This window comes from Ictidomys tridecemlineatus, chromosome 3 (assembly GCF_052094955.1).
Source record: "Ictidomys tridecemlineatus isolate mIctTri1 chromosome 3, mIctTri1.hap1, whole genome shotgun sequence".
Lineage (NCBI taxonomy): Eukaryota > Metazoa > Chordata > Mammalia > Rodentia > Sciuridae > Ictidomys > Ictidomys tridecemlineatus.
In genome coordinates this window covers 23,547,907-23,570,218 of record NC_135479.1, presented here as the reverse complement: position 1 = coordinate 23,570,218, position 22,312 = coordinate 23,547,907, and the positions used below count along the sequence as shown (strand labels likewise).

Here is a 22,312-nt window from a genome sequence, read left to right as displayed (position 1 = left end):
TTAAGTGATCAAAAGTACAGTCCTGATAAACATTTTCCAATTTCATACATTACACAGGCATCAAATCTGTCTCCTTATTCTTTTGTTTGCTTCAACTCATGTCACTGAATCTTTCCTGTATTTTGTCTGATGAGAAATGAAAATCTCTCAACAGTCATCTATTAAAAAGTTAAAGTCTGGGACAAAAAAGAAGTTCACAGGTAAGATGACCTAATTAATGTAATTAATACTAAAATTCATTACTACAAATAAATTCCAGGGCATTTTTTAAAGAAAGGAATAGCTTCCCAGCTACTGCATTGAGATGAGAGCAACATTTTATTTTAGCTTTCAGCCTCTCCTTAAAAAAGATTCTACTGTGAATACAAGGCACTATATATGGTGTAACAATGATAAAACTTTTAATAGCAAGTGTATCAAAAGATGATGGTAGAAACGCCATACTTTTTTTTTGTTGTTGTTCCAGGGAGCAAACCCAGGGCTTCACACATACTTAGCAAGTACTCAACCACTGAATTAAAACCCCAACCCACTTTTTTTTTTTGGTACCAGGGATTCAATCCAGGGACACTTAACCACTGAATCACATCTCTAGCCCCCTTAAAATTACTTTTTAATTTTGAGACAAGGTCTTGCTAAGTTGCTGAGGCTATCTTCAAACTTGTGATCCTCCTGCTACAGGCTTCCTGAAACACTGGATTACAGGTATGGGCTATAGCTCCTCATCCTACCCCTTTTTCTAAAAAAAGAGAACCACAGCTGGGAACTGAATCTGACTGAGCTAGTCTTGTTGGAAACCAAGATCAAAAGCTACCAACACAAATTAGCTATTCAGCTGGAAGGGACCATTACATACTGAGGTGTTTCCTTCTCAAAAGACAAACTGGATCTTTCTTGACAGAAAGGAAAGGAAGGTAGGAAATCACTCTTCCAAAGAATCATAAACCAAACCGAGAAAAGCACTGTCTACACCATTTTAGAGCTGTGAGAGTATAAGAACTCATGGGGCAGACTTTCTTCCCTGAAGCTATTAAGAAGTGGTAAGGGGTTGGAAATGGAAATGTGGCTCAGTGGTAGAGTGCTTGACTCTCATGAGTGAGGCCTGGGTTTCATTAAGGTGAGGAGGTTAAAGCAGGAAGATCACAAGCTAAAGGACAGCCTAAGCAATTTAGCAAGACCATAAGTTCCTGTCTCAAAAATGAAAAGGGTGGTGGGGGGGGACACACTTTTTATATAATTATAACGAACTAATTAAAATAGTAATAGAAGGAAAATTAGCAAAGTTCTCAAGCAGATCAGGGGAAGGGAGGAAAGAGAGTGACCAAACTGTTATATGGCATTAGCCAGCGTGGTGGCACACACCTATAATCCCAGAGGCTTGGGAAGCTGAGGCAGGAGGATCATGACAAAGCCAGCCTCAGCAAAAGCAAGGTGCTAAGCAACTCAGTGAGACCCTGTCTCTAAATAAAATACAAAATAGGGCTGGGGATGTGGCTCAGTGGTTGAGTGAAGCCACCCCCGCCCCCGCGCCCATTTCAATCCCCAATACCAAAAAAATCAACCAACCAAACAAAAAACCAAAACCCCCAAAACAAATGTGGTATAATGAATTCCACTATTATTTGTAACTACAGTGTATGAATTAAAAAAAAAAAATTTAAAAAAAAGGTGATAAAGCACCATCATACCTGAAGAGTTGCACAGAGTAAAGACTGAAGGTCATTAAACTGGATCCTATCAGATGTGCTCTGGATATGTGACTACAAGGAAAAGAAAACGTGCTCTAAGTGAAAACTTTCCATCATTAAATAATACATAAAATAAATTTACATATTTTATTTAATCATCTTACTTTATTTGCTTTTGTAATATATTTTATTTACAGTAAAAAACAATTTTACTGTAGAAAAGTAAGTAAAAACAAGAAATATAATATAAATGCAAGTAAACTGTGACAAGCAATGAAAATGTTAAGTTCCATTTTGGATGGGGACACTGGTGCTGGGGATTAAACTAAAGGCCTTCCTCAAGACTGCAATATTGGTTTTTTTGGTTGTTGTCATCTAAACCTTATGTCTTTCTTAAACCTTATATACTTGACTTGAACAACAAAAAGAAATAACAGCAGCTATTATTTGTCAAAAGTACTATCCCCTTCACCTCATAGCTGAGGGTACTCCAGTCTTACCTCCATCTGAAGCACCTGCTGTAGTCGTTCCATGATGACCAAAGTAGTTTTTTGAACAGCAGGGTAACAATCCTTGGCACTGTTTTTTACAATTTCCATTAGAGATTCATATGCAGAACTCCTCAGGTTGTTCTGGTGTCCATCAGGTCTGTAAGGAACATATGGCAAAAATCTTAAAGCCTCAAATGTGGAGAAAGGACAGAGAAGTTTTGGAATGTCTCTCCAAAAATAGAAAACCAGAAACTGGTACAACTGTAGACCTGATCTGAGTTTGGCAATATAATATCTAGAAATCAGAACTTAAAAAAAAAAAAGAAAAGCTTTGAGCCACTAGTCATATTTATGACGGTCTCCAAAAATGTAAACTATAGAACAACCCTTAAGAATGGGCTACAATTATGGGGGAAAAAAGAATCCATGTGGATAACTAAAGAGGCTGCCTGAATAGATGAGGAGATACATCAATTTTAACAGGGAAATCAGGATTAAACATGGAAGATTTATGCCCAGTCCCTACCTAATCATTTACTTTGCTCATGGCTTTAGGTATAACACACAAAACACAAGTTTGGGGTCCCCAAATTTTTTAATTAGGGTAACAGAGATTGAACCCAGGGGCACTTAAGTCACATCCCCAGCTCTTTTCAATTTATTTTTATTCTGAGACAGGGTCTTGCTAAGTTGCTGAAGCTGGTTTAGGACCTGAGATTCTCATCCCCTGATCACCCAAGTCATTGCAATTACCCAACCCCAAACTTAAGCTCATTTATATATCAACTGTATAAATACTAATGCTAAATTTTATCCGACATCATAAAATTGACAGTTACTGAGTTGGTATAAATCTTCTGATTTACAGTGTCACAATTTCTCCTATACCATTACCAAATACTCCACCATCAACTGTCAATACTACAAAACGATGAGGCTTCAGGCTGAGGTTGTGGCTTAGTGGTAGCATGCTTGCCTAGCATGCATGAGGCACTGGGTTCAATTCTCAGTATCACATACAAATAAAAAAAGTCCCTCAACAACTAAAAAATATTAAAAACAAAAAGCAAAAAAATGATGGAGCTTCTTAACAATCCTAAGTAGCATAGTTTATGTTTGTCATACCCTTTTATTTAAACAAATAATGAAATCTACAATAGGATTCTTGTAACTCCCCTAGGGCAGGTAAAATTCTGTCCAATCCCTCCACATTACTATCCTCCAGAGGACAACAGGAGCTGCATGAATAAAACAAACAACAACAAAACACTTCTTTTTTTTTTTTTTTTAAGACACAGTAATGCTATGTTGCCAGGCTGTTCCCCAACTGCTGGGCTCAAGCTATCCTCCTGTCTCAGCCTCCTAAGTACCTGGGGCTACAGAAGGGTGCCACCACGTGCAGTGACATCACCCACTTCTATGGATCATTGGTTACCTGTCTGTGGTTTCCAGGAGTTTCTGAACTATAAGCTCAAATGAAGAAGACAGGCAATATGTGGCTGGTTCTTCTTGATCATCAGCTACATCTGCAGCTTCATAAGCAGCTTCAGCCAGACTGGAAAATGCCTAAAAAGCAGATAGGTTAAATATTAGTACTGAGGGAAGTGTCTCCTAGGATTACCCCATGTTTCCTTAAGATACCATGAGCAGTGTTCTCCAACTGACTTTTTCTGTCAAGGTCATCACAATACATTCTACATTTTATAGGTATCTTTAAAATAAAACATTTACTTACTTATATTGTCTACTTGTCCTGTCTCATAAATATGTCCAGATTTTTTTTTTGGGGGGGGGGGGTGGTACTGGGGACTGAACTCAGGGGCCCTCGACCCTGAGCCACATCCCCAGCTCTATTGTGGATTTTTATTTAGGGATAGGGTCTCAATGAGTTGCTTAGCACCTTGCCATTGCTGAGGCTGGCTTTGAACTCACGATCCTCCTGCTCGCCACTGAGATTACAGGCATGAGCTGCTGTACCTGGCTACATCCAACTCGTTTAAGCAGCAGAGTATTTTCACCTACCAATACTGTTATTTTTCCATTCACAGAATGGTTTTTAGCCCTACTCCTTCCTTATTTCATCTCCCTCTTCTATACCCCAAAAGCCCCCAATAAATGACATGTACTCTATACTGACTCAGCACTGAGACCACCCACTTTCGGTCCTTTTTGTCCCTTTCTTGGCAATGGTGGCCAACAACTATCTACCTTAATTGAAATTTATTGTCTGGGAGCAACTCAAGGAAGAAAAGCAAGTCCAGAGACAGGAGGATAGTGAGTTCAAAGCCAGCCCCAGTAATTGAGCGAGGAAATTAAGCAACTTAGTGAGACCCTGTCTCTAAACAAAATACAAAATAGGACTAGGGATGTGGTTCAGTGGTTAACTGCCTAAGTTCAGTTCCCAGTACCTTCCCCCAGTGCCTCTCCAGTCATGGTTGCCATGACTGCTCTAAGTGCTTTGAGATCTAGTCACCACGATTCAACAGTTCCCACTGGCTCCTGCTATAGACAATTCTCCCATGTTTTAATTGAAGAAATTAGAAAGGAGACGGTATTCAGAGAAAGCCTTCCAAATGAGGTAGATCCACTTTTCTCTCACATCTCCTATTTTCTTTTTTTTTAATATTTATTTTTTGGTTGGACACAATATCTTTATTTTTATGTGGTGCTGAGGATCAAACCCAGGGCCTCGCATGTGGTAGGTGAGTGCTCTACTGCTGAGCCACAACCCCATCCCTACATACCTCCTATTTTCTTGACACTGGCTCAGGCAAGCTCACCAGGAAGAAAATCCCTTACCCAGCATACATTTGAAGCCACTCTGGGTTCAGCACTGAGGCCCTCAATCAGACACTGCAGCAAGGGAGCCAAGTAGACATCATTGATGGCAGCTTCAGGAAGCAATTCACAAATTCTGCCCACAGTCCATGCAGTTGTGTCTCGAACAACTACACTGGGGTCTTTCATTAATTCTATTAGGGTGGGCATAGCCTGAAAATACAGTAAAACAAAATAAATTCACATGGACAACTACTCAAAAAGAAATACTGATGGGTGGATTTAAACTCAAAATATCATCAAGATGCTTTTGTGCTCCTGAAACATTTATCAAATAAAAACAGTAGAGTGAAATGTGACAAAATTCTTTCTCTACCAAATTCCAATGTGGAGTTCTAATAAGAGTTTGGTATGCATGTTTCTAAGCACTTTATGGTGACTAATTTAGGATACAGGTATGATGGCAACTAGTATATCTCAAAAGACTCTGAGTTTTGTAAGCTCTAAGGTCAATTATATGAACTGATGATTTATATTAGCAAAACGAACACATTTCCATAGATTATTATTACAAAAGTGTCAATTTTGTCTAAAAGAGGGAATAATCAGTCATTAAAAATTATAGGGCAAGGCTGGGGTTGTGTTGTGGCTCAGTGGTAGAGTGCTTGCCTAGCATGTGTGAGGCACTAGGCTTGATCATCAGCACCACATAAATATAAAGTAAATAAATAAGTAAATAAATAGTCATGTCCATCTACAACTAAAAACATCTTTATATACACATATATATGTATGGCAGTTGGGAGCAGTGGCAGAAAGATTGCTTTAGTCCAGCAATTTGGGGATAGCTTGGGCAACATAGTGAGTCACTACCTTAAAAAAACAATAACAAAAACAAAAAAGCCCCCAAAAAACAAACAAACAAAAAAACCCAAAAAACAACCAACCAACCAAACAAACAAACAAAAACAGGTGTGGTGGCACATGCCTATAATGCCAGTGTCTTGGGAGGCTGAGATAGGAAGATCACAAATTCAAAGCCAGCCTCAGCAACTTAGTGACAACCTGATCCAAAAGTAAATAAATGGGAAATGTTTATGCTATGATGTTGAAAAATCATACCCTAAACATAGTTATAAGACTGTAAGAGCCCTTTCTTATTATACACAAGGTACAATGAAAAAAGCTGCACAGATCAATATTTAGTTAAGAGTAATCCCTAGAAAATGGGACTTTCTTTTTGGTTTTCTCTGCATTCAAAAGTTTCTGGATTTATGACATTTAATTTAACTTAATTTTTATTTTTTTCTGGCAATGCTGGGGACTAAACCCAAGGTATCACATATGCCAGGCAAAGCATTCTACCACTGAGCCACATTCCTAGCTCAATATACATAATTCTGAAAAGTTAAAAACAAATACTTTACTTTAGTTGTTGGTAGACCTTTATTTATTTATATGTGGTGCTGAGAATCAAACCCAGTGCCTCACACACCCCAGGCAAGTGCGCTACCACTGAGTCCCAGCCCCATCCCAATACTTTACCTTTTTTAAAAATATTTTTTAGTTGTAGTTGGACACAATACCTTTATTTTATTCACTTACTTCTTATGTGGTGCCGAGGGTCGAATCCAGGGCCCCACATGTGCTGGGTGAGCAATCTACTGCTGAAACACAACCCCAGCCCCCAATACTTTATATTCTTAATGACAGCAAATAACTAAAAACAAAAGCACACTCAAAACAAAAAGGTGAAACAAACAATAAATATTCCACTAATATTTACAAAACTCCCTCAGCTTTACCTGTATAACCAGTGGTTTGAGCTGATTGGGCTCTGGTCCTTCCAAGATACACCCAAAAGCCATCACTGCTGCATCCCGGTATCGCCAATCTGGGTTCTTAATGTGTTCTTTGATGAAGGGGAGGACATGCGGCACAATGTCATCTTCACAGCAGGTGGAAAGAAGCATGAGACACACCCCTGCTGCTTTGCAGGGGTTCCAGTCATCATCGTCATCATTTTCATCCTGGTGAAAGATGTGGCACTAGGTGAGTTTGTGTTCAAAGAATTACTTTTATTCAAAAGGTTTTCTGATGACTCCCAAATACCTTTAGAACTTAAGCTTTTTTTTTTCTTTGCTTTCTTTTAGAACTTAAGCTTCTTGAAATAAAATATTAAGCCCTGATTTTTAAGTCTCTTCCAGAAATACTCACCACAGCATAACCTTTATAACAATTGAGAATGACCAAGTTTTAACAACAGGTTAAGTCACAAACATGTAGAGAATATATAGAATGACTTTAGTTATATAAATTTAAAAAGCAACAAAAACCTACCTATGGGGTTAAAGGTCAGGAAAGAGAGTTAATGACTAAGAAAAAAGACAGAATTCTAGAATACTAGTTATCGTTTGTTTCAATACAAAAACCAAAGGCCAAATGTTTTCTCTGATAAGTGAATGCTGATCCATAATGGGGGTGGGGAGGGAATGTGGGAAAAATGGAGGGCAAAGGGGAGGGAGGGGAAGGAAGGAACCATGGGATAGTAAAAATCGTGGAACGAAATAGACATCATTACCCTAGGTACATGTATGAAGACACGAATGGTGTGACTCTACTTTGTGTACAACCAGAGAAATGAAAAATCGTGCTCCATTTTTGTACTATGAATTGAAATTGAAGTGTTGTCATGTATAACAAATTAGGACAAATAAATGAATAAAAATTTTTAAAAAGTAGACTAGGTATATCTATTATGGCAAATCACCACACAGTAACTTAACGCATGTTGCCTATGGAGTGTCAGAAAATTATACACATAAAGAATGATTTGTTGGGCTGGGGCTGTAGCTTAGTGGTAGAGCACTTGCCTCGTACCTGTGAGGCACTGGGTCCAATCCTCAGCACCATGTAAAATTGAATAAATATATTGTGCCCATCTACAACTTAAAAAAAAAAAAAAAAAAAAAGATTTGTATGCAAGCCAGAAAACTAACAAAAATACACAAAAGCAAAGATGCTAAAAGATCAAAAAAATCAAGGTAAAACTGAAAGACGAGATGAAAAGGAAACAGTTCATTTCAAACCAAACTATCTCTACTTATCCTTTGAAGACAAAGTTAAAATGTGTATATTCCTAAAAACAAATTATATTACCATGTACAAAGAGATTTCTAGGCTTCAAATTAACTATTTCCTCAGAGCACTGCCAATTCTTTGGTAATATTTCACATGCACTGTAAGAACTAAAGTGGCAGGAAAAAAAAAACAAAAACAAAAAAGCACCTGCCCCAAACATCATACCAAGAAAAACTGATGCATAAAGTCAAAACAGAATGGCAGCTGGGTGCAGTGGCGCATGCATGTAATCCCAGCAGCTCGGGAGGCTGAGATAGGAGGATGGCGAGTTCAAAGCCAGCCTCAGCATCGTCCAGGCGCTAAGCAACTCAGTGAGACCCTGTCTCTAAATAAAATACAAAATAGGACTAGGGATGTGGCTCAAGGGCTGAGTGCCCCTGAGTTCAATCCCTGATACCCAAAACAAAAAGCAGAATGGCAAGGAAGACACACTTTTTGCAAAAAACTTGTATTAGTTTCTTTTTATGGGTCAGAATACAACCTAATCAGCATTTAAAAAAAATAATATATATAGCACGGATTTATGAAGATACCCTAGGTATTAGAATGGCTTAAACCTAGTTCATCTCTCCTCCCAACTTTTGTTTTTGATGCCAACCATTGAGCCTGTGCCATGCACCCACTAGGCAAGTGTTCTACCAGAGTAACACTCCCAGCCCCCAACCTTTACTGCAAATTTTACAGAACACACCTCTTCTATTACTGTGGATAATGCTGTACTCAGTAATATCAAAACAGTGTGTGCTCTCTTCCCAATTAAGACACCTGAGATATTCAGACCTGGTTTTTTATAAACAGCTCAAAGCCTAGGAGATCTTACAGATCTAGCTCAGTTATTCCTGAGTCATCTATAACAGAATATCAAATAGTTGATAGGCTGCCAAGCTGCTCCATGGAAACTGTTCCACAGCAAACCAACCCACCTTAAATAAGGTTTCACAATTTACCTTGTTAGATTTGGAAGGAGGCTCACCTGTTTAGTTAGCGTCTGTGTGAGGATGGGAACCAGGTATTGTAGTGCTCCCTTGGCATAAAACTTGCTGGTGTGCTCAGGAGGCCGTCCTTGTTCTGCTGCCTGAGGAGAAATGCATAGCAGATTCTAAGACAAAAGCGAACAAACCGCAATACTAAAGGGATACAATGAGAGCCGTCCCAAGATCAGTGACAAATATATGTATGGGGCCAACAGTAATATTTTCTGTGATCTTTGGAAGTGCTCATTTTTTCATCTACTTGTAATGATATTCTTTTGATTAAACATAAAATCTATCTTAAAGGACCAAGGCAACTTTAAAAATTACATTCTTTTTCACAAACTCAACTCATATTAATAACCTTACATCTAGTGTTCTTTGGATTAAGAGATACATGAAGTTTACATAGGATGACAAAAATAAGGCTGTTGTTTTAGAAGAACAAGATGACAAACAAGGTTGGAAATAAAGCTTAAATTTGAAGATTCTAAGGGCACAACTACTCTTTTCCTTGTACCTCTATCTGATTCCTTAACCAGTTACTAAACTATCAAATACACATCCTGTGCATGCATTAGGACTTCCAAAAAGGAAATAATTTAGCATCAGGTGTCACTAAAGGTAGACTCTAAAAGGTCAAGGTTGTGCATGGGTAAAACTGACTTACTACTGCCCCCTTGTGTTCATAGTACTAATACCATTATGTAGAACAAATCATGTCAGATATCTACAAAAACATAAGCTGCCTCATTATAGATCTGTTTCCTTTGTGAGGAGGTTTGGCTGGGGGGGGGCGGGAGGACATCCAGAACATCTACAAATGGAAATACCTTTCAAGCCCAGTCAGAATAGCACTTCCCCTATGGTGATGTTCTCCCAGGCTCACCTCTGAAGCTTCAATGGCCAAATCCATTTCCTCATCACAGACATTGGACCAGAATTCTATTCCTTGTAGGGCCACCTCATCAATGTCACTTTTCATTGCTTCAATTGTGATCTTAAGAGAAAAAAACATGACACCGCAGACCTCAAGTAAGTATTGACTAAAGTTAGACCCTTCTCTTTAACCAGATATTCCATTCAAGTTTCAAAAACATAATTTATGAAAGCTAGGTCTGAAATAAAGAAACAAGAAATAGATTATCAAAATATACTCCTTTTACCAACACAATAATAGTAAAGTTTTTTTGGCACACCACTGAGCTGCTTATATTTACTCACACATTCAAGGAATTTTCTTGATTTCACAATATTAAGTAAAAAAACTACAAAATTACAAAACAGCAACTAAGAATAATGACTCCTTGCAATCAGCTAGAAGCTCATATCACCTAAAAATTGAAATACTTGAGACTGGGCATGGTGGTACACCCCTGCAATCCCAGCAACTTGGGATCTGAGGAAGAAGGATCACAAGTTCAAGGGCAGCCTCAGCAACTTAGTGACACCCTGTCTCAAAATTAAAAAGGGCTGGGGATGGATGTGACTCAGTGGTTAAGCATCCTTGTGTTCAATTTCCAGTACATATACATACACATACACACAAAGAAAAATGAAATACTTACTGCAAAAAGAGCAGGGCCCATATATGTCTCCATGTACTGATAATACAAGGACATTATCTTCACCAGATTCTGCAAAGCAGCCACTCGTACCTTTTAAGAAGAGTAAATTAAATAATTTACTAAAAATAACACAATCTGCAATGGTAGACTCTAATGGGTCAAGGTTGTGTTTGGATAATGTCAAAAATCTCCCCCTAAATCAATCTCTACCCTCAGTTCTCATTATCCCTTCCCATTTCCTTTTTTTTTTTCTTCAAAGGTGCCCAAGGGACATATGACAGCCCTAAAATCACTAATTCTATTCAGAATGAAAATGCTACTTTCAAAAATAGGGAAAGTTTAGGTTACACCAATAGCAAAACTATTCCAATGGCTACAGTTGAAACAATTACTTGAATAACATGGCAATAAAATAGCAAAGCTGATCAAAACCCATTCTTCTCTTAAAGCTGGGCAAATGCCTATAATCCCAACAACCTGGGAGACTGAGGCAGAAGATCATAAGTTTGAGGCTAGCCTCAGATACTTGTTGAGAGCCTGTTTAAAATGGAAAAAATAAAAAGAGGTGGAGCTATAACTCAATGGTAGTGTCCCTGGGTTCAATCCTAGTACAGAGAGGAGGGGGGGGGAAAAAAGGACCCACCATTTCTCTCTCCCTTACAACTTCCATTATGCACTTTCCAAGTAGTATTATTCTCTCCTCTTCTCCAATACGTTGGAAAAAATTCTTTATAATATTACTCAAACCTTGTTTTAGTCCATTGACTCCCTGCATTTCAAACTAAGTTAGAGTTGACATTTCCAAGGAAGTACATAAGAAAGCCCTATTTTTTCGTATGACCATACACTTACCCTTGTATCTGGACACTGTGTGGCTTCACAGACCACCTGCATAATAAAGTGCCTTTCGGACTGCAGAAAGAACAAAGAAAAAGAAAATTACGAAAATATGAACCATACTTATTGATTCTTGAATTCTCAATATAAGGAAAAACCTGCTGCTCTTTGAGGGCCCCATACAACCCTGGTATAATCCAGCAACTATTCTTTGAGGCAACAATGGCACTATGGAGGCTACACAGTTTGCCTCTAGTGTCTGGTATACGACCTACCTTATAAGAAGGTTTTAATCCTTTTTAATCTCCAAGATGACCTTCACTATTAAGAATTTAGGCAGCAAATAAAGTCACGTGGTTTAAATAAAGTTGATCATTTCAAGAAAAAACAAAAATCTACATGTAGAAAAATTAATGTCCTTTTATTTAAAATTTAAGAGAATTCAAAACATCTGTACTATTTCAGGAGCCAAATTTGTTTTCTGGAGGGTAGCAAATCCTCATCAAATTTGAGGAGTAAAGGGAGAACAAAATATGAACTTCATTTGCTACTCTCCCAACTCTTCTGAAGTCTATAAGGAAAAAAACATGCTTTCTAATCAATTAGAACTGCAGTTTGCCCTGGCTTCTCAGACCTCTCCAATAAAGGCAAACGCCCAGCTAAATTGTCAACAAATACAAAAGTCTTCAGACTAGATTACCCAGTAATTGCACTTTTGGATATACGTTCAAAAGAATTAGAATCAGATCTCAAAGAGAAAAGTATACACCCATATTTACAACTGCATCATTCACAACAGACAAAAAGATGGAAGCAATCCAAATGGATAATTCAATAAACATAGTATATGTACATAAATAAATAACATTGAATCTTTTTTCAATGTACACACACTCACACATTTAGTTGTAGATGGACACAATATCTTTTATTTTTGTGTTTTAAGTGGTGTTGAGGCTCAAACCCAGTGTCTCACACGTGAGACAAGTGTTCTACCACTGAGCTACAACCCCAGCCCAATATTCAGTCTGACATTTTTTCAAGATGCAAAAGCTCTGAAGATTGGTTCCATTTCCACATGAATATACTATTAAAACGGTAAATTTTATGGGAAAAGGAAAGTACTAGGGAAAGAGATTGATCAAATTATGTGTATGTATAAATACAACATAATGAATCTCACTACTATGTGTAATTATAATGCACCAATAAAACATGGCAAATTTTGTTGTATGCATATTTTACATTATATATAAACAAGTAAATGACAGGAAGATTTTCAGGCAAAACATTTATATCGTTCTTCAAGAGCACCTTCCTAAAGTGAAGAGCCCCATTGCTATAATTTTTTAAAATTCCAAAATGTTCCCACTAAGTAATGCTGTTTTCTTTTACAAGTAACCTCTGAACCTATACCAAAGTTTTAAAAAGAAAACCTACTTCAGCTAGGTGTGTAGTTCACAAGTAGAGCACTTGCCCAGCTGCTTAAGATCCTGGGTTCCACCCCAGGGAAAGAAAAAGAAAACTTACCTCTTTGTCAAAGTTTGCTTTGGTGAACTCCAATGAGTTCAGGAGTGCATTAGTAGCAGCTAGCTTCACATTATTACTAGGCTCTTCTTTCCTCATCCCCTGGATTATGGCAGTCAGAATCTCATTGGATTTATCCTGTAGCTGCTCTGGGTCCTGAAAAAAAGCAAAGAAATGCAATGAACATAATAATAAACTCATGACTAATCAGCAGTCCTTTTAACTGTAAAATTCAGAGTTAATTATCATTACTTTGTGATATTTTCCAAGCATACTATTGCAAAGTAACCATAAAACATCCAAGAGAACTAGTAGTCCAAAATTTGAACAGAAACAAATTAATCTCATCAATTTTGTCTCTGATTTCTTAGCATAATGCCTATGGGCATAAGTTAACATTAGCTTTTTCTCCTTTTGTATAATGTATTTCACCTGTTCCAAATAGTTTCAGAATAGCTGAGGACCAAAGATCATACCTTAGTGTAATACAACTAGGTATATCTAACTCCAAGTCAAGTGCTGTGAGTTTGCTACATGAAGCCTACATAAAACAGTTACCAAGAGTTGTAACCTCATGTTAAGCACATTAGCACATGCTGTAATCCCAATAGCTTGGGAAGCTGAGGCAAGAAAATAAAAAGCTCAAAACCAGCCTCAGCAACTTGGCTAGGCCCTGAGCAACTTAGTAAGACCCTGTCTCAAAAATAAAAAAAAACCTGGCTGGGGGTGATGGCACATGCCTGTGACCCCAGCAGCTCAGGAGGCTGAGGCAGGAGAACTGTGAATTCAAAGCCAGCCTCAGCATCATCCAGGCACCAAGCAATTCAGTGAGACTCTGTCTCTAAATAAAATACAAAACAGGACTGGGGATGTGGCTCAGTGGCTGACTGCCCCTGAGTTCAATCCCTGGTACCAATTTAAAGGGCTAGGGATGTGATTCAGTAGTTAAGGACCCTTGGACTCAATCCCTGGTACAAAATAAAAAAGAGTGGTAACCTCCAGGGGCAATAATAATCGTAGGAGGGCTGCGGCTGCAACTGAAGTACTGTGCTGCGACCCCAACTGTATGAAGAACTGACAAATCTTTCTGCAATTTAGTAAATGGAAAAGCACTCAGGAATTCATGGGACACTGAGGATCTCAATTCAGGGATGCTCCAGATAAGAATAACCTCAGGGTGTAGGTCAGTGGTACAGTACTTGCCCAGCATGCTCAAGTGTTTAGATTTAATCCCCAGCTCTGCAAAAAGAAAAAAAAAAGGAAAAAAACCCAGTTTCTCCAAACATATGGATTTCAATTTTAAGTTTATTATTATTTTATTATTACTGTTTCACAATGCTAGAAATAGAATCCAGAGCATTGCTCATGCTAGGCAAATGTGCCACCATGGAGTTACATCCCTGGTCATGTTTTGAATTTGTGAATCTCAAGTTTCTTTACTCAGTGCATGATTAGAACTATGAGGATAGATCTAAATTAGCAAACAGTTCTACTTCAAAACATTGCAGCAGCATGGTTTTCTTTATGATTTAATAAGCTAATCCTAACATCATGCAAGTCATAGCAAGAGAGAATCAAAGATACAAATATTAAATACACCAGGCAAGCACTTACTATATCTTGGCAAATGTACCCAATAGCTTCCAATGTTGACTCTTTCATGTGCTCTGTGCTGTTGGGGTTTGTGACATTGGCCACCAGCTGAGGAATGAGTTCTGGCCATTGGTTTACTGGGATCTCTGCACAAGCAATACCAGCTACACACTGTGAGGCAGAGCTAGGCCGGTATGTTTCCGTGCCCAAAGTCTGCAAAACCTGGAAAACAGGGGACAAAATTTGTCAATTTGTAATAACTTCAGCATATTTGCCTACCACCACACCCCTTATATCATTGTCTCTTTAAGTTCTGCCAACAAAACAAAGCCCAAACCATGCAAGCCTCAATACCAACACCTTTAAAAATCAACATTCCCCAGAGCCTAAAAGCAAAAACCAACCATCCCCTGCTGTGAATTAGACTTCTCCAAAACCACACACCTCAATCAACACAGCAGAAAACAATCAACACAGCAGAAAACTTTTAACACTATCTCTCCTAACCACTAGTTAAGTGGGAACCAGGTATGGTGACCTATGCCTGTAACTTCAGCTAGTACATGGAGGCTGAGGCAGGAGGATGGCAAGTTTGAGAGCAGCCTGGGCAACTTAATGAAACCTTGTCAAGGAAATGAAAGGGAGGGGGGGAAGAGCAAGGGATAAAATTCATTTTCCTGGGGATGAGGATATATCTTGGTAGCAGAATGATTACCTAACACATGCAAGGCCCTGGGTTTGATCCTCAAGACAGAAATGACACAAATCTTCCATGCTCCTTGATGGTGATATAAGGGAAGAATGCTCACAGCCTTGTTGTGGAAAGAAATGTGAGGCTTTAGAATGACTACCTATGGGGCATCCAGGTGGGTCTGATTCACAGTAGGACACTGTCTAAAACCTGCCTCAAGAAAAAGATCCTACTTATAGGTGACATGTGAAATAGACCTCCTTCCTTCTAACAGCCCAGCACTGAGTGATTTAAAGAGAAAGGCCTTGGTTAAGCAATATCATTGAATATGGAAACAAAAGTTCCTGATGCTACAAAACCTAAAAATGAATTCTTATTTTTAAAAGGATTCATTCTGTTTGCCCAAGAATGGTTCTCTCTACTACCAACAGATACCAAGAACTAGCCAGATATGCCAATTAAAACAAGATTCACTTGTCATTAAATATTTCTCATTGGAAGTGTTAATCACTCAAGCATTTATGTAATGGGTGAAGTCACAGGTTAGGCTAAAGGATGAAGCCACAATTGACCCAGTGTTAATCATTACCATGATCAGCTAAATTCAGTCAATGAAGGCACTAAGAATCCCCAGTCCACTCAAAGTCAAACAGTTAACTGTTCCTGGCATGAACACAGGACAAAGAATAGCTACCAGATATTCAGGCCAGCTCTGCTGACTGGGTCAGGTCACTTAGTACCCTGCTTTGTAATTATCAGCTAATAATGAACTCCCCACCTTTCACTTTTACACAGTATATCACCATCCCTGACTGCCCTCACCCCCAATAGTTTTACCCAGTAATAACTAATTTTAACAAAATTTTGTTCTCTAGGCACAGCAGAATGGACAAAAACTATGTTAAAAACACAATGTAGTGAGGGGAAAAAAATGAACTGAATTGCTAAATGGGTATTTTTAAAGGACTAAAGTCCATAGTAATTTATTTATTTATTTATTTTTGCTGGAGTAGATTGACTGACAAAAATTGTATATATTAATGCAATACCACCTGAAGCTTCAATGTACAGATATACTATAGAAAGTTCCAATCAGGGTAAACATAACATTCCTTAAACCTTCATCATTTGTGGTAAAAAAACATTCAAAATCCTTTCTTGTAACTTTTTAAAAATATATCATTATCTATAGAAAATTTACTGTGTAATAGCACCCCAGAACTATTTCTCTGATCTAGCAATAATTTCGTACTCACTTAAGCAATCTTTCTCTCTCCTTGCCTCCCCATGCCAGGGTATCTTTATACTATGCTGAATCCCATTCACACCTCTGTACATATATGGAGCACACTGAATCCCATTCACCTTATCTCTTCTTTTTTTAAAAATATTTTTTAGTTGTAGATGAACATGATATCTTTATTTTTATGTGGTGCTAAAGATTGAACCCAGTGCCTCACGTGTGCAAGGCAAGCATTCTACCACTAAGCCATAATCCCAGACCCTTTTATCTCTTCTTTAAAATTGCTTTTAGAAGACCCTTAGTTAATACTACTTGAAGTAACTTAGAGGCTAGAGATGTCCAATTTCTGAGTACAAAAACCTTTTTTTCCCCTTTAAACTAGGAGTGATGCTATAGCAAATGAGACCAGCACAGAAACCCCATCTCTCCCCACTTTAAAAAGTCCACCAACACTAGGAGTAATCATTAGATATACTATGAAAAAGGCCAAGTTAATGGCTACTTTTTTTTTTTGGTGGTGGGGGGGGGGGCACAGACACATAGAATCTCACTATGTTGCCCAGGTTGGCCTTGAACTTGTGAACTCAAGCAATCCAGCTGGGTCTCAGTCTTTCAAGTAGCTGGAATTATAGGTGTACACCACCACACCCAGCTCATGCTAATTTCTTCTCAGGCATCAGAGTTCAACCATGCCAATATTGATTATTACCCAATTTTTAAAAAAATTTTAGCATTGCTGGATCCAGTGGCTACAATTCCAATGACTCAGGAGGCTGAAGCAGGAGGATCCCAAGCTCAAGGACAACCTCTGCAATTTACTGAGCAATAAATTCAACAACAACAACAACAACAATTATTATTCAATAAAAAAGTAAAGAAAATAAAGAACCAGAAATGTTGCTCAATGGTTGAGCCCCTAGGTTCAATCCCTAGTACCAAAAAAGAAGTGTCACGAGCAATGTGCCAATAAATTCAATTTCAGTTCCAATATGTTTGTGTGTGTACACACACACTTTGAAGAAATGAGAAATCCAATGGGCACAATGAGCATCAAAGTTTTCAGTGACGAGCCATGCGTGGTGGCACAAGCCTGTAGTCCCAGCTACTCAGGAGGCTGAGGTAGGAGTTTCAGGGCAGCCTGGGCAATATAGGGAAACACCATCACAAAGAGGAAAAAAATTTTTTTTGATGGAGTATGCTTCCCTTATGTCAATTGGCTGAAGGGAGTGTTGTTACACAAGCAGACCCAGTGTGAATTGAAACAGCTTTACATATTCCAAAAAAAGATTAAAAGACAGCTTTCCTAACTGCAAGACTGCAAAAAGAAGCATATTACAAAGAGAAGTAGTTGCCTTAAGGGACACTAATTTGCCTAAAGCTACTTATCATGTAGAACTAAGATATAGTAATATGGTGTATAACCATGACCTGCCCACTGGTTTCTCCTCAAATGTTTAACTTAATCTCCTTTGGGCCTTATCCACATAACACAGGCCACTAAAGAACTTCATTAAGACAAACCAACCAACCTACCCCAAACCTATCTTTATATTCTACATCCCATACTTTAGATAGAATTATGAATTTCTAATTCAACAAGAAAGTCAAAAGAACGTTATGATGCAAAGCAACAAAGGATACTCCATTTTCCTCAAAATTCTTCATCTCACTCTTGAAAAAAGTCAAGTATTTAAGTTTTTCACAATTTGCTAAGTAGATAAAAGCATCCATCGTTAATGTCATACTCATTCTGCAAACTCTTTGGGCTTGAAAGGCCCAAGAAATCATTTAATTCTTCTGATTCCACACAATGCCAAGCTTAAACCAGCAAATAATGAGAACTATCTACAGCAGAAGTTCAACAAGAGCTAGATGCTGGTTGACTATGAAAGAATCACATAGGATGACAGTTAAAAAAATAAATAAATTTTTATTCTAGGCCCTACAAACCAAAATATCTGAAGAGCTTAGAAATTCACACACCCACACCCCTTTTTGGGGTGTGCTGTTGAGGATCAAACCCAATGCCACGATAGCCATGTGGTCTGTGCTCTACCATTGAGCTACATCCCCAGAGATGGAGATATACATGCAAATTATGTAAGTGATTCTGATACAGCATCTATTCATATACTACTCCAATTCAAAGAGATCCAATTAAAACTCTCCAAACTATTGCAGGCTACCTCAATCATTTGATACTGAATCCCAATCCATCAGACAAACTGAATTGAAAGACATTAAAACCAAATACAACTTTCACCTTCAGGTAGAGTTTAGAACCCACAAATGTCACACTGTCAAGCTCCGTCCCAAGCAAATGACAAAAGAACAAAGATGTTTCTTATTCCCTAGACAGTATGACCAAAATGAGGTGCAATTTACTTACATAGTTCTTGACTTCCCGTCGTGCATTAGCATCAATAGCAAGCCACCTCTGCTGATACTGTGCCTTGATATCTGGATCTTTTGATGTCAAAGAGTTCTTGATTTGTAGACCAGCTGCAACTCTGGCAACCTGACTGTTTCCTGGATTTGCCAGCACTCTGGACAGTTCCACAAGAAAAGTGGGCTGTTAAGAAAAAACGTATTTGTAAATGAAAATTTCTTAGAAATTTCAAACAACTCTGGATAGTTTATAGAGCACCAAACCATGGGGGACCAGGAATGGGGATAAGACCAGTCAATTTTCCAGGACATCATGTTCAATTATCTTAGAAAATGCCAAATTTGTAATCCAAAGCTGGGCATGGTAGCATATTCCTATAGTTCTAGCACTCAGAGGCAGGCTCCCCTTTGAGTCCAGAATTTTAAAACCAACATGGGTAACACTGCAAGACCACGTATCAAAAACTAACTATAAATGTCACTGAGTATGTGATGAAGTTCCCATCTTCTGCAGCCTCACACTTATTAAGATTCCCCATTAAGATCATCTTTCCAAATTTTCACATTAGTACTCAATACTCAATAAATATTTGTTGAAGGACTATGACAGGTTACAAAAGTAAAATTCTTTTTCTAAATTTAAAAGACCTTAGCCCCCCAAAAATGATACTGAGGGCAGCTTTTGATCTCATGGGAGCAAGTAATCTTTGATAAGAGGGAAATTCTTGTAGATAAGAATTTCTAGTCTCCAACACAAGACTTAGGAGCCTAGCTCTGAGGAACAATGAAAAAAGCCGAGTTATAAGGCAAAATGCTAATGAATATTTATAATTAGGGAATAACTGAAAAGATAGAAATGGCAAGGCAAGTTGTTGCAACAAAGATGATCTTATATATGAGATAGGCAACAGTTAATGTACTAAGGCTCCTACACACTTTAGACTTGTCTACTAAATATAATAGATCCCTGAAAAGCATACTCAATCTTTTGTAACACACAGGTCCCCAAAGCCATCCCTTGTTTAAAAATTTTCACACCAAAAAAGCCCTATCCAAAGAGGAAAGTCAATAGAAGCCAAAAGCAGATACAATTTCCTACTGCTAACAAATTCTAAAAGCACAGGAGAGAAAGCAATTCCTCCCAAGTTTATTAACTATGTACCATTAAAGAATTTAAAGAATAAAAGGCTTTTTGCAAATTAGTAAAAGCAGAAACAGGAATATACTCTTAATGGAGTTTATCAGCCTATAGGAGCAGGAAAATTTATTCTAGACAAAGGATAAAAAGGTTAGTAAAAGCTAGCACACATTAAGTATGGAAAATAATCATTCAAAGGCAGTTTGTATGAAATAAGCTCTGCCTGTCACCTTGTTGTCGTTGACATTATTGTACCAGGATATTGCAAAAGAACACATTTGGTTACTGTGTTCTTCAGACTTATTACCTATTAAAAAGACTTGAAGTATCATCCACCCTTCCCTGTGCTCCCCATCCCCCCCAACAAGGGAGGGACACCAAAGAGAAACATTTCTGGCAGCAGGCTATTTTAACCAATCCACCCTACTTTTTTAAACAAAGGTCCAGGACTTAGCGAAATTATTTCCTTTTTTCTTGGTGCCCCTTAAATTTGAAAACATGAGAGGCAGGAACTTTCCTCTGGGATTTCATCAGGAAATAGGCCTGATCTCAAGGATGAGCCTGTCCGTTGTCTGGATGCAGATCCCTAGTGATCAAACCTCTACCCACCTAACTTCAAATATATATTTATCTATGTATGTGTATGTATATCTCAGAAGAGTAATAACCAGGCAGCAAAGGGGAAAATTTTACTGAGAATTGGTTGAGAGGCAGTCGGGTGCCAGGCCTGGCCATAAGCACAGACCAAGAGAGATAGGAAAGGGTAGAACTCTGGGAAGTAGGTGGAGAGAGCCACAGGGGCCAAGGGACAGGAAGGAGAAGCCGGCCTCGGCCAGCACCCGGCAAGCAGGCGGGCCCGGAGCTTCCACATGGCCCCTAGGCCCGGCTCCCCCACCCCCACCCTTGCTGAACACGCAGCGCCGTGCAACCTAACTTCCCTTCCCTCCCTCTTTCCTCTCCCGCTGCACCGCCGCCCTCAGTCCGCAAGGCGATTGGGCAGCAGTCACCCCGGCGCGGTACGCCATTGGCCAGCCCCGGGGCCCGGGGCGGGACACACCCACCGGCTTCCCGATGGCGGGGTTAGGTTGGACCGGGCGCGGGGGGGGGGAGGGGGACGGGATGGGGCGGGGTGGGTTCCCGAGGCCTGGGCCTCCGGGAGGGCGGGAAGGCCCGCTCTCAGGGATGGAGACGCGGCGGGATGGGGCGCGGCGGGACGGGACGCACCAGGTTTTCTACAGCCGCACGCTCCAGGAACTTCTGCGCCGCTTCCAGCTCCAGCCGATCTGGTGGGAGGAAAGTGGGAACCGGAGCAGGGTCAGAGGGGCCGTGCTCCCCTCCCCCACCCCAATCACCTCAGCCCGACCCCCAGTCCCCGCGTCCTACCCGGAGATACGGTCTTCTCGAGGATGGTGATCAGCTCCATAGCGGTGGTGGCGGCGGCGACTCCTCCTAAGACGACGGTCCGGGCTCTCGGGCGGCGGCTCCAACTGGGGATGGGGGTTGGGGGTCGGGTGGGAAGGGAGGGTGGGGTGGGGGGTGGGGGTCACCACAAGCCCATTCACCGGCTCCCTCTGGGCAGGCGCTCTAGCTCTCCTTCCTCCCCTCTTTTCTTCCTTCCGCCCTCCTAATGTGCTGCTGGCGGCGGCGGCAGCTGCTCCTCTGGCGGCGGGGGAGGGACCCCGGGGGCAGCTCAGAGCGCGGCTGGTGCTCGGGTGGCGGAGGGAGAAAGAAGGAAGGGAGGCAGTAAGTGAGCGGCGGCTCTCGGGGAGGGAGAGAGAGAGGGAGGGAGGGAGGAAGGCGGAGGGATATTGGGCTGAACCTCTCCGCGGCGGCACCGCGCTCCACGTCGATTGGCTGCCACTGTGGCCACGCGGAATCCCCAATTGGCCAGGCGTTCTTCGTTGAAGGGCCGCCCTGCGCCCATTCGTCAGCAGGTTTTAGGGTCCGGGTTGGCTGGGCGGGCAGCGGGATGGGGCACGCGGATTGGCCGAGGGGAGGGAAGTCGGGGTGGGGCAGCTGAGAACCTGCTACTGATTGGATTGACTTGGTCAAGGCCTTAAGCTCAGACAGGCTGAGCGCGGGCAGAAGGGTGGGCTGAAGGCGAGTCTCGGGGTTCTTGTGATTGGCTGGGATACCAGACGTTGATAGGACGGGGTGCCCGGGAGAACTGGGGAGAGGAGTTTGGGGTCCGGGCGCGGAAAGGCGGGAGGCGCCCCGCCGTTTTAGGAGCGCGGAGCACGATGGGACGCCTCCAGGAA

At 40.2% G+C, this 22,312-nt stretch overlaps 1 protein-coding gene across 2 annotated transcripts in view; it reads right to left on the bottom strand.

The window, feature by feature from the left end:
• Positions 1-21,863, bottom strand: part of Kpnb1 (karyopherin subunit beta 1) — a 31,902-nt gene extending 10,039 nt beyond the window's left edge. The window contains exons 1-14 of one of the 2 annotated variants that reach the window (XR_005726345.2): positions 21,438-21,863; positions 21,279-21,337; positions 18,918-19,100; positions 14,616-14,816; positions 13,005-13,157; positions 11,490-11,549; positions 10,638-10,727; positions 9,959-10,069; positions 9,072-9,173; positions 6,763-6,987; positions 4,979-5,170; positions 3,615-3,745; positions 2,189-2,336; positions 1,689-1,760 (exon numbers count right to left, since the gene is read on the bottom strand). Coding sequence is in view for 1 of the 2 variants with exons in the window: in XM_005321746.4 (XP_005321803.1) it covers positions 1,689-1,760; positions 2,189-2,336; positions 3,615-3,745; positions 4,979-5,170; positions 6,763-6,987; positions 9,072-9,173; positions 9,959-10,069; positions 10,638-10,727; positions 11,490-11,549; positions 13,005-13,157; positions 14,616-14,816; positions 18,918-19,100; positions 21,279-21,337; positions 21,438-21,477 (1,767 nt within the window). In the remaining variant the exon portion in view is untranslated. The remainder of the gene's footprint in view (positions 1-1,688; positions 1,761-2,188; positions 2,337-3,614; positions 3,746-4,978; positions 5,171-6,762; positions 6,988-9,071; positions 9,174-9,958; positions 10,070-10,637; positions 10,728-11,489; positions 11,550-13,004; positions 13,158-14,615; positions 14,817-18,917; positions 19,101-21,278; positions 21,338-21,437) is intronic. The other variant, XM_005321746.4, reaches the window with a different exon arrangement.
• Positions 21,864-22,312: the final 449 nt, after the last annotated feature.